Below are 12,042 nucleotides of genomic sequence, written 5' to 3'. Positions count from 1 at the left end.
GTTCATAGAATCATTCTATCCCAGAATGGTTTGGATTGAAAGGGACCCTAAAGCTCATCCAGTTCCAACTGCTCTGTAATGACCACGGACTCCTTACATTATACCAGGTTCCTCCAAGCTCCATCCAGCCTGTCCTTGAACACTTCCAGGGATGGGGCATCCACAGCTTCTCTGGGCAAGCTGTGCCGGGGCCTCCCCACCCTCACAGTTCATTCTAACATTATTGCAGTTGCGTAGTCAGAATTTTATCACATATGGACATTTCTGAAAAGGTCCTCAAATCTCAGGAGAATGGTGGGTATCTCCCAGTAACATCATCTGGGTGTGATTATTGGAGGGGTTTAACCATTCTTGAAGAGTCTGGTTGTGGTCCCAGAGGGTTTGTAGAGTCAGGAGTTCTCTGGGAGCAGAGGTGGCTGTGGGATGTTGGCCAGCATCAGGGAGCAGCATGGAGCCAGAGGGACATTTGGGCCAGAGCTCTCATGGGCGGATGGGTGACCCTGAATATGGGCTGTCTGTTGCTGTCCCCTTGCTGCTGCCCTCACCATTTCACAGCCCTAAAGTGAGTGAGTTTAATTGTTTGTTATGTTGGTTTTTCTCTTCTGCAAACTTACCAACCTTCTCCAGAGCCTTGTGCAAAGAGTGCCCCTGTCTTCACCACCTGGCCTGTGCGAGCCCCAATGCTCACTTGGTATAAAGACAGGAGAAGGCTACTAGAGGATAGTCCTGATCCTCAGGACTTTCAGGGTAGTGCAGCCCAGACACTGCTCCCAGGAGGGAAAAAGCAGGTTTGTGTTAGTGGTGCTGTTGTGTGGGAAGTCCTGGCCTCCTCATAGAAGTGAAGCCATGGAACTCCACAAGCTGGAGCAAGGCCAGAGGGCAAGAGGGAAAGGGCTGCCTGGGCTCATGTGGCTGAAAAACTTTTTTAAGACCTTGACTCTTGTAAAGTCATAAACAGAGCTGTGGGAAACCTGAACTGTTTGGATTCTCCCTGGGCAGCACTTGCTTGGCTCATTCCTCAGAGGGCTGGCTGATACTGGGGACTCCTCAGTGAGGAGCTGAGGGCTGTCACTGTAAACAGGAGTTATTTAAAATGTTCCTTGTGCACTCAACACCCAAACATGAGTCCCTGGAGCAGTGGGCCACCTGCTTGGCTCCTTCTCTCTGGTGGCTGTTTCTGTTTGTGCAAAAGGGAAAAGCAAGGCATCCTGCTGTGTCAGAGTCTAGATCAATGCCCACAGCGTGACCTTGCCTTTCCCAGGAGCAGCTCCCACTCTGTGAGCCCAGCACACCTGTCGGTGCAGTCCTGCTCAGGGAAGGCAGAGAAAGCTCCTGGCAGCCCTGAGGGGTCCTAGCTGGATCCTAGAGCCTGTCCCAGCACCTCTCACTCCAGATAACTGCAGCTGCATCACTTCTTGTACATTGGTGCTCAGCTGTCCTTAGGGAGTGAGCTGTCCCAGCTCACAACGCTACGGATGCTTCCTCCTTTCTTCTGTCTCTTCCATAGATGCAGTTTTTCTCCGTTAGGGTGGCCACTGGCAGGCAGCCCCTGGCTCAGCAGAGCAGGGTGTCTGTGATGGCTGATGAGGCAAAGCATGTTCTCCTCTTCCCAGAGCCCCGTGCTGCCTCTGCCCCTCTGCAGCCTGACCTCACCCGACCTGACCCATCCTTCTGGCTCTTGCAGAGTTCGCAGTTTCGCTGGTGGAGAAGATGCAGGCTCAAGAGATCCTGCGGAGCCTGCGGCTCCCCGAGTTCGATGACCTCAGCCAGTTCTTCCGCAACCTGCCAGCCACGGCGCTGGTGGGCATCGGTGCCTTCGCGGCCGTCGTCGCCTACTGGTTCGCCAGCCGGCCCCGGGCCGTGAAGCCGCCCTGCGACCTGCGCATGCAGTCGGAAGAAGTCGAGGTAAGGGCAACCCCGGCTGGCTTTCCCCAAGATCTGCATGCCTGGAAGTCATAGGACGGATTGGGTTGCAAGGGACCTTAAAGATGATCTCATTCCAACCTCCTGCCATGGGCACTAGACCAGGCTGTTTCAAGCCCCATCCAGCCTGGCCTTTAACACTTGCAACCTGTGCCAGGGCCCCACCACCCTCACAGGAGAGAATTTATTTCCAACATCTAATTTAAACCCACTTTATTTCAGTGTGAAGCCACTACCTCTTGATCTGTCACTATGTGCCCTTGCAAAAAGTCCCTTTCCAGCTCTCTTGTAGGCCCCTTTCATTAAGTCTCCCTGGAGCCTTCTCTTCTTCAGGCTGAACAACCCCAACTCTCAGCATTTCCTCATGGGGTAGGTGTCCTATCCCTCTAATCACCTTCATGGCTCCTCTGAACTTGTTCCTACAGATCTATGTCCACAGGGCATGCCAGAAAGGCTTTTTTGTTGTTGTTTTGGTAGTTCCCCAACCTCATCCTGAAATCAGCCATGTGCCAGGGATCACTTCACCCCTTAATTCACCTTTTTCTGTAAACTAAAAACTAGAATACAGAATACATGTTATTCTCTTAGATTTTCAGTCAAATTTTGATCTTAGCTTTGCTCAACCATCCATGGCCAAAAATTAGAGGCACTGCCATTGCATGGGAGAAACAACTGAAAGGCAATAGCTGATGAAATGAGATCACCTGGCACTCTTCATGTGTGCCCACTGCTGAGTTTGGTGCTGCAAACTAGGTAATAGTAAGAAAAATTAAACCTGAATCCATGCTTAGAGGCTGAGGAGTTACTAATTGTTATCCTTGCAAAAGGCTTTAATGATGTGGCTCTGTTTTAAATAGAATTGTTTCTGAATATTGTCTCCGCTTATTTTAATATCTGAAAGTGGGACGAGAATTTTTAAAGCCTTTTGTGATGTTCCCTCTAAGATATCATTGTCTTTAATTCCAGCAGCTTTTTAAAAGGGTGGGAGGAATTTGCATTTTTCAGGATAGTTTTTCCCTGTGATTAGGTCTTTAGTTGTTGGGGTTTTTTTGGCTCCCAGTGCAGTCCTGGTTTCGTCATTCTCACCCTGGGTTCCCACTCTTAAAACACCTCAGCTGAGCTCATGGCACTGGGGGCTGGCCTCTGCCTTGATCTGTCCTTCATGTTGGCATGGATGTCCTTGTGGAAGTGCTCATGGTGCTAGTCCTGGAGACCTGTGGAGCCCAGAGCAGCTGCTTCCCCCAGCACATCCCCACTCCATTACTTCCAGATCCATAATTCCTTATTAAATTCCCTAGGGAAATATCAATGATCTCAGTGACAATGAGCTGGGTCAAGTGTTCCTCTGTGACCAGAGGACTCTCCCTATCCCTGAGGTGCTGAGGTCAATGTCCCCCTCTCACATCCCTTTGGATCTTGGGTCAGGTGGTGGTCACACAAGTCTTGCTGGCATTTGGGAAGTGTGCTGCTTTATGGTGGGGGCTTCCCCATCTCCCACCTCTTGGGCAGTGCTGCTGGCTGTGTCATCTCATGTCACCTCATCTCACGCAGGGCCTGGCCGGGGCGCGCCGCTCGGTGATTGGGGACAGCCCGCAGCTGCTGACGCACTACTACGATGATGCCAGGACCATGTACGAGGTCTTCAGGAGGGGATTCAGCATCTCTGGTGAGAGCACAGTGGTGAGGAGGTCTAGGAGCAGAAGGTGGGAGAGGTGGGGACCAGATCATGCAGATGTTCTTACCCCATGGTCAGTGGTATTGTCACAGAGCTCTCACACTCTTGAGAGACATCACTTCCCACTCCAGAGAGCCATGATGACTCTTCCCTGCTCTACCATAACTATTTCCATGTCTGCTGTTTATGGTGTCCTACCTCATTGGATGCAACAATGTCATGGTCAGATTAGTATTTTTGGTACCATAAAAAACCCCAGAAGATTTGCATATATTCTGCCCCACAAGACAGGGGTAGATAAAGGACTTGGTAGGCCTATGGAGGAATGGATTTCTGCAAGTAGATGCTATTAGCAAATTATTAAAACTTTTCAAATTTTCATCTGGTCATACACTGCTGTGTGTTGTTTTACCTTCCTCCGGAGTAGGCTGGGCTAAATATAGTAGTTTTCACCTTTTTTAATCAAAAGGCAGCACAAATAGTGGGATGAGTGCCCTTATCAGACACTAATGCTCATGTGACCTTTGGAGAAGTGTCATTTAATGAGGCTGTTTGGGGCAAACTGCTGCTGTCAGTGGGGAGGACTGAGGCCTTTTTGGGGGATCCCAGCAGCTCGTCTCCCATCAGATGCACTTGTGTGTGTAATTTGCTGGAGATTGCCCATTAATTAACTATGGATTTACTCCTGGAGGGCTCCCCCACATTGTGGCCCCATATGTTAACTCCTGGCACTGCCTCCCTATAACTCATCATCTCTGCTTGTGTCTTTCAGAGAATGGCCCCTGCCTGGGCTTCAGGAAGCCCAAGCAGCCCTACCAGTGGCTGTCCTACAAGGAGGTGAGCTGGATGTGAGACCCACTGTGCATCCTCTTCCCCTGCCCAACACAAAAAGGGGTGTTGGGGTGCCTGCATGTTAGACCAGGGGGTTGCTCATGCACTGTGTGATGCTTTCTGCTGTCCCCACCCTGGCACATCCAGGTGTTACATGGGTGTGTCAGCTTTCAGGGGCTGGCTCCATGCCATGAGCCCACTCCTGAAAGCAGCACTGAGGCACTCTGGAGCCATGGGGCACTGCTGACCTCATCAACTGCTAGTCAGCTAATGATGGTTCATGATAACATAAAGATTGGACTTTTAGATAGGAAATACAATAATTTGAGAGCCTCCCTGTAAATCTTTGCTTAATTTGTTATTGTTTATATTACTTTTTTTTTAATGTGTTTTTTTCTCTCCAAATTCCAGGTGGCTGAAAGAGCAGAAGCTCTGGGTTCAGGCCTTTTGCAGCAGGGCTGCAAGCCATCCACAAAGCAGTTCATTGGTGTCTTTGCTCAAAACCGCCCAGAGGTGAGATTTTATGTCCAACTTGATATTGTATTAATAATGTTCCTGACCTGTCAGCTTGTTCTCAATTTATATCTGCTCTCGTGGCCTCTTCTCACCTTCGTGCTTCCATGTTCTCCTTCAGTGGATCATCTCTGAGCTGGCTTGCTACACCTATTCCATGGTGGTGGTTCCCCTGTATGACACCTTAGGCCCTGGAGCCATTCGGTACATTGTCAACACAGGTAAAATCAAAACTGATGTGATCTCAATTCTGTTGCTCAGAATGGTTCATTTTCTGCTTCTAAAAGACAGATGATCATAGAATCTGAGAATGGTTTGGGTTGGAAGGGACCTTGAAGCTCATCTGGTTGCAGGGACACATTACACTAGACCAGGTTTCTTCAAGCCTCATCCAGCCTGGCCATGAACACTTCCAGGGGGCATTGTGATTATACTTGTTGAGTGTCTTGAATTCACTTAGAGAGGTTCCTGAGAAGCCATGTGTCCCTGTGCTGCCTCTGTTGCATTTTCCACATGCCCAGTGGAACACAGCCATGGATAAGGGCTGCTCTGGATGTGGGAATTCCTCCACGCCCACCCACTCCTGTGTTGCTTGATATTTTGCCTTCTAGATTTTTTAATGCATGTGGGGACCAATTTTAATATTTTGAACTGACTTCCAGAATAATCGTAAATGTCAGCTACAGCTTTGACATTGACTTAGGTTAGCTAAGGCTGCATTTTTTCCTCATTTTTCAAGAGAAGCATGTGTTGTATTCTGGGATTTCTGGTGTAGCCTGGAGTGACTATCAGAACTGATATAGGGTTAGCTATGAGCTAGTCTTGCATTAAAGAAGATTTACTGCAAACAGCTTGTTTGACTGTTTTTCTTGCAGCTGACATTTCCACAGTCATTTGTGACAAGCCTGAAAAAGCCAGGATACTCCTTGACCATGTGGAGAGGAAAGAAACACCAGGCCTGAGGTCTATCATCCTGATGGACCCATTTGAGAAGGAGCTGACAGAGAGAGGGAGGAGCTGTGGGGTTCGCATCCAGACCATGCAGGAGGTGGAGGTGAGTTTGCTCTCTCTCTCCCCTTTTACTATTTTTTGTAATATCTGTAAAAAGACAGTGCAGTGCACAGGAACTTGTGAATTTTGTGCCAGGTTCAGTGTCTGGAGAGCACAAAAGAGCAGCTTGTGGCTGATAATGCTGATGCTTGGTGCACTTGCCTCTTGATGTTATTCCTTCTTGGTAGCAGAGCCAACATTTCAATTCTTTATCCTCAAATATGCTATCAGCTGCTATTTAAGCATGGGAAGGGGGTTGTTATTTGAGACATTGTCCTCATACAATGTACCAATAAGTAAAACTTTACAAAAGGAAGACCTTGTAAAATCATGGCTCATTTACTTTGGCTAAGCAGAAAAGGACTGTGGGAAAGAGACTCAGCTGAATTAGGGGTATGAAAACAAGTTATAAACCATTGTGTGTTCACATTGTGGTGTATGGTGGTTGGTTGAATTATGTTTGTCATGCTTTAAACTATGTAACTGATAATGGGCTAACTGCTTTGAAAAGGCCTGTTTTTTTTGCAATAAAGCAGCTCTCCTTTGCACCTGCCTGGGGACTCTGCTTTGCTATGGACCCTCACCCACACTACATGTAAGCCTACTGCCTCACACTTGTTTGAAACATCCTGGATGCAGCTCAACCAACCCAAACACTACTTGAAATTCAAGGAAGGCACTGCAGTTAAGGAAAGAAACTAAGGATAATGAAGATGTCCTCAGTGCCAGCTAGGGATTTGTCTGCTTTAGCTCACACTCTCTCTCAGTGGATGGCAGATTATTAGCAAATGGGTTACACTGCAGGAATTAAGGTGGAAATCACTTTCGTTACTTTCATCTCTTCCAGGACTGTGGCCGTGAGTGTCGACATGTGCCTGTGGTGAGTGTTGGCTTGTTGCTTTTCTCACTTATAACTGCAGCAGAAGGGACCTTAAAGCTCTTGTTCCAATCCCCTGCCATGGGCAGGGACACCTTCCATGGGTGCTTGGTTGCTCCAAGTCCTGTCCAATCTGGCCTTGAACATTTTCAGGAATGGGACAGCCACAGCTTCCCTGGGCAACCTGTACTAGGGCTTCCCCAGCCCCATAGGGAACAATGTGCAGTATTTGCTTTATTCCCTCTACCTGGAACACTTAATTGAGATAGCTCATCATGCTATGAATGTGTTAATTGGACAGTAATTAAATGCCATTGTTAAGCTACCCTAATTCCACTACCTTACCCTGGTGGCACTAGGGGAATGTCTCTTTACCCTTTCTGCTGGCGTTCTTATAATTCAGAAACACTACTTGGCAGTATTTATTTTGGATATTTTGGGAAAATTGCTTTGATATTTTTCACTGGCTGCTCATATTCATACAAAACTCTCAAAAGCAGCTTCTGATATTCAGGCTGTTTATTTAATCATTCATGACCCAAAATAGTGCACATATGGGGTGGTGCTGAGAATACAGAGATGCTGCTGGAAACGGGAACAGTCAGCAGCTTTGGAATCTTGTCCCCTGTTGTGGAGTTCTTTCCAGAATTGACCTGGAAATTGATGAATTATCTCAAGTTGTCCCACATGTCTAAAGATATAGGTGGTGGCTTGGAAAATACTAACTGTGAGACAAACACTTAAGCATGCCCTTAGTGCAGCTGGAGCACAGCATAAAGGGAGGAATAGAGCCTGCATCAGCTGAAGAAACCTGGTTATATATGCTGAGGGGAATTATAGCTTTTTATGTCAGAGCAAAAACATAATTGGTTTGATCTTTAGCTTTCTACAATGTCAACAGTCTCTACCACTGACACATCTGTATTTGACTGATGTGATTTTCTTAATCTCCTTTTGTATTTCTAGCCTCCTCGACCAGAAGATCTGTCAATTGTCTGTTTTACTAGTGGCACTACAGGTAAAAGAGGCATTTTAATCTAGAAATGTTAGAATATCTTATGAAATTAATTATTAATCCAATCTCTATATATACAAACTTGCTGTTATACTGATATGGTAATGATATCTCTAGGCATTTTTAATATTTAAGACTATATAGGTTTATATACTTCTGTAGATTGCAAATTAAAAATAATATATTTATTTGTCAGTTGAATTCTCTGACATACACTTTGCCAGTATGATTTTCCAGTTGTGTGAAAATCCACCCATGTGTCTGCTTCCCATTTTGTTGTGTAGTTGTGAAGCACTTGATTGATTGGTATTTATCTTTTGCAAATGTTTAAAAAAAAAACAAAAACAAAAAATGTGGTTCCAGAGCTTTCCATTCTCTGTATCCTAAGCACATTGATGTCTCCAGCCTCACCAAGGTCCTTGTCACCTCCTCTTCTTGTGTGTTGCTCATGACACCAAGTGCTGGAAAGGTTTGGGATGAGCCTGGGCAGCCCATGGTGCTGGTACTCGTGTGCTGCTGGCCTCTTTTTCTTGGAGAGAGGGGCAGCATCATTTTCCTGCCTGTTCTTAGCAGAGGCAGTTCTTTCTCCTCTCTTCAGACCCTGGTCTTCATCAGCTTGCAGGAATTTCCTACTCTTGGGAGCTCAGCCTCTGTAACATCTCCCTGAAAGCTGTATGGGCAGATGCACAAGGCATCACTGCTTGGGACACTGCTTTTACACTTGCCTGCAGAGAAGGTCTGTGCTCCAGGCACTGCTGGAGCAGCTCTTCCAGATCCACCTGTGTTTTTGGGATTGCCTAATGCTTGGTCCTATGCCAAAGCATCCTCAGTTTGGTCTCAGCAGAAGCTGCTGGGAGCTGCTGGTACTCCTCAGATGGCGGGTCAGGCTGAGCACAAGGGAACACCTTCATCCTCCATCTCCCAGAAGAGACCTGTGCTTCAGACCAGGTAGGCAACTGCTTTATCAGCTCCAAGTACAAGCTCAAGATGTATTAAAAGGGTTTGGGTGTTTTACCTTTGTGTGTGGTCCTTAGTCTTGATATCTGCACTTCAGACTGCCCAGGGCAGAGCACTGAGGGAAAGGAGCCTGTGACTCTGCTCTGTTCCAGCACTGGGAATTCCTAAATGGGAAAAACTGAACTCAGTGCTGGACACGAACATCACAGCCATGTGCAGAGTGAGTGCAAAGTGGCTGGGCACAAATGGGAGCAGTGGAAATGGAAGGAGCCATGCTGTGGATACAGCAGGGCACAGTGTGTTTCTGTGCATGTTCAAGTGCAGAGCAATTATTTTTCAAGTCACGTTATTGTTGATATTTTTATTTCTAAATAAGAAATTCTGCATAGAGAAGGTTTCTTTTGATTTTCTTTTTTATTTGCAGATGCAATCATGGACCAGTTTCCAATTTTGTGCTTTTCTTAGAAACATGCCCAGTTACAGAAATAGGATAACCAGGAAGTTCATTTCCCTTCTCCCATCCAAATCAGAGATTTCCAATTTTGCAAATCATCTCAAACTGAACCCTCTCATAACAATGATTTGTGATGCATGAGCCCATCCTCTGCTGCTGCAGGACTTTGCACATCACTCTCTGCCTTTTCCAGAGGTTGCATCAACACTCTGGTCTGTTTTCTACATTGTGCTTTGATGTAAGAGTTTTATATAGCCCATGTAATTTTTAGTGACTAAATTTAGAATTTTCTTCAAAGGATATGTTTTCTAGGGCTTTTCCAATTCCAAAGGGCTTTAAATATTTTTGTATGGTGTGAAAAAAATCTCTGCTTTAGAATTTGTCACCTGAAAACTGTAGAATTGCAAAGAATTCCCCAGGAGCAGACTTTAACACTTGCTTTTCTTTGACAGAACCAGATGCCCCAATGCCTCCTCAGGGAGAGAAGAGAGGCTGAGGTTGCTGATCTTGGATGACAAGAGCAACTTCCATGGTTGTGCCAAGAAGCCATCAGCACTTGGAAATGGGCCAAAGATACATAGATATCCTCAAACTGTCAGGATACAATTTTTCATGTTGGCTACTCCAGAGAAATCAATCAACTGTCATTCCCTCAAGGATCCACTGATCCAGGGGGATAAAAATTGCTTCCCAGTGTTTTCTCCCAGCCTGGCAGTGCATGTTCCTTTTTGCCAGAGCTCCCCAGTGGAGGAAAGTGCTGACATCCCAGAATACTGATGGATCACACCATCAAATTTGTGCTGGAGCACTTGAAAGATCCTTTTGGCAATGTGGAAAAGGTTCTTCTATTCTTTTAAAGGTTCTACTACTGCTTATAAGAACTATCAAACAAGCCTGGCACCAAGATAAGGAGGACTTGACATTCCTGGGTTATTAATGGATTGCAAGGTATGCATTCTGTAACAGGACATCCACTGGGCCTGTCTTTGTGAGGAAATTCAAACAAGAACAGTGTTACAGAAATTGCATTGATTTTTTTAAATAGAAAAGCAGCATCCCTGCCAACCCTCTTCTCTCAGAGTGGTAATTCTGGGAAAGGGCTCATAAAAAAGGGCACCTATTTTTGCTAGGTTAACTCTTAGAACTACTAAGGAAGGTTAAAGCTTGCAGGAGTCCCCCAACCCAAAAAGCTGCAGCTGTGCCATAACAGCATGGTTTGTTCTGGATTTCTCCTGATGGAGGCTCTCCTGGCTCCAACGCTGCTGCTCTGCTTGGACCCCATCATCACTGCAGCCTGTCCGGGGTGTTGAGCCTGTGTGAGAAGAGGAATGCAGAAGAAGGAGTCAGGATGTTAACACTGCTTCCAGGCATGGCAGAGATGCTGAATCTGCATTCAGGTCAGAGGTGGAGTGAGTAAATGAATCAAACATCTGAGAAATCTCATAGAATCATGGAATAGTTTGGCTTGGAAGAGACCTTCAAAGCATGTCTAGTTCCAATTCCCAGCCACAGCAAGGGACACTTTCACCTAGACCTGTTTGCTCTAAGCCCCACCCAGTCTGGCACTGAACACTTGAAATCCTCTAAAAAAACATCTGAAGAATTTTGTCAAGGTGCAGGGACCAGATGTGTGCCAGAGGGCAGAGCTTTGAGTTTCCAAACCAGTACTGAGCACATCCTCTCCACTGTGACACTGCAGGAGCACAGCTGCTTCTAGAACTGCAGGAGCTGAGCACCAGTGTTTGGCTGGACACAGCTCAGTAACACAAGTGATTTTGGAGTCGTGTGTGCATAACTGACACCTGCTCATGGATGCTTCATGGAGCCTGGATCCCATGTGTGCACCCAGCTGTGAAAATAACCTGTCAGGCTGGTTTGGCACCTGTGTGTGAGCCTGCTGGTACAACACGTTAGCATGGGAGCGGCCATGGCTGGCAAAGCTGTCAGCTTCACCCCTGAGCTTCAGATGAGACCAAACCAGGCTCCTGTGCACCAACTTCGTCTGCAAGTGTTTGGAACTGAATTACTCAAGGCACTTGGAGCTGCAAATAGGGATTTTCAGTACAATATATTGTGTTAAAAATATCCTGCTCTATTGCAATAAATGTATGCAACAATTGCTACTGCTGTTTGTGCCTGCCTTTAATTACCTGGGAGGCTGAGTAAAAGTGATGGTGGTGATGCTGGCAGGGCAAAGGGCTCAGTGCTGAGTCTGTGCCCATGTCTGTGCCCACGCCCACACTGGAGGGCTGCTAGCAACACAGTCCTCAAACTGTTCTGAAATGAGAGGATTAAACATACTTTCCTGTGCTGAAACATATTCAAAAAGCAGCACAGTCTCTTCCTAATCTGAGGAAGGCAGAAAGGAATTCTGGCTTATGTACCATTTTGTTACATTAACTGAAGGAGCTTTGCCAGGCTGCTCATGCTCACTGTTCTGGGGACACACTGGGCACCTGCAGGTAAAGCTCCCCTGATCTGCCTTCACACAGAGCAGCAGGAACTACGTGGCAGTGGTGTGATGGAATTAAAACAATCTGCTTAAAAACATGTTGGAGAGAAAGAGGCTGGCCCCATAATCTTTATTTGAGCTGAGCTGCACCTTATTTTCACAAGTAAAGCCTTGGAGGGTGATGAAAAGGGACAGTGCTGTGACAAGAGGGCGTGCAGAGCCCTCCATGCCACTTTTTTGTGAACATGGAGGTTTCAGCCTGTGTATTTGCTTAACAAACACTCTGTTTTGGTGT

The 12,042-nt window shown here is 46.5% G+C and overlaps 1 protein-coding gene across 4 annotated transcripts in view; it reads left to right on the top strand.

Annotated features, from left to right (window-relative positions):
• The window catches only part of ACSL6 (acyl-CoA synthetase long chain family member 6), a 62,794-nt gene that overhangs the window by 30,258 nt on the left and 20,494 nt on the right, over nucleotides 1-12,042 (top strand). For all 4 annotated transcript variants that reach the window (XM_059859907.1, XM_059859906.1, XM_059859905.1 and 1 more), the window contains 8 exons: nucleotides 1,685-1,905; nucleotides 3,475-3,589; nucleotides 4,371-4,435; nucleotides 4,841-4,942; nucleotides 5,064-5,163; nucleotides 5,818-5,996; nucleotides 6,840-6,872; nucleotides 7,836-7,887. In XM_059859907.1, the coding sequence (XP_059715890.1) occupies nucleotides 1,711-1,905; nucleotides 3,475-3,589; nucleotides 4,371-4,435; nucleotides 4,841-4,942; nucleotides 5,064-5,163; nucleotides 5,818-5,996; nucleotides 6,840-6,872; nucleotides 7,836-7,887 (841 nt within the window). In that variant the 5' untranslated portion in view covers nucleotides 1,685-1,710. Of the gene's footprint in view, nucleotides 1-1,684; nucleotides 1,906-3,474; nucleotides 3,590-4,370; nucleotides 4,436-4,840; nucleotides 4,943-5,063; nucleotides 5,164-5,817; nucleotides 5,997-6,839; nucleotides 6,873-7,835; nucleotides 7,888-12,042 lie in introns of those variants that run through there.

Source organism: Haemorhous mexicanus, chromosome 15 (genome assembly GCF_027477595.1).
Source record: "Haemorhous mexicanus isolate bHaeMex1 chromosome 15, bHaeMex1.pri, whole genome shotgun sequence".
Classification (NCBI taxonomy): Eukaryota; Metazoa; Chordata; class Aves; order Passeriformes; family Fringillidae; genus Haemorhous; species Haemorhous mexicanus.
The sequence above is the reverse complement of the archived record's forward strand: the minus strand, read 5'-3'. Positions and strand labels throughout refer to the sequence as shown.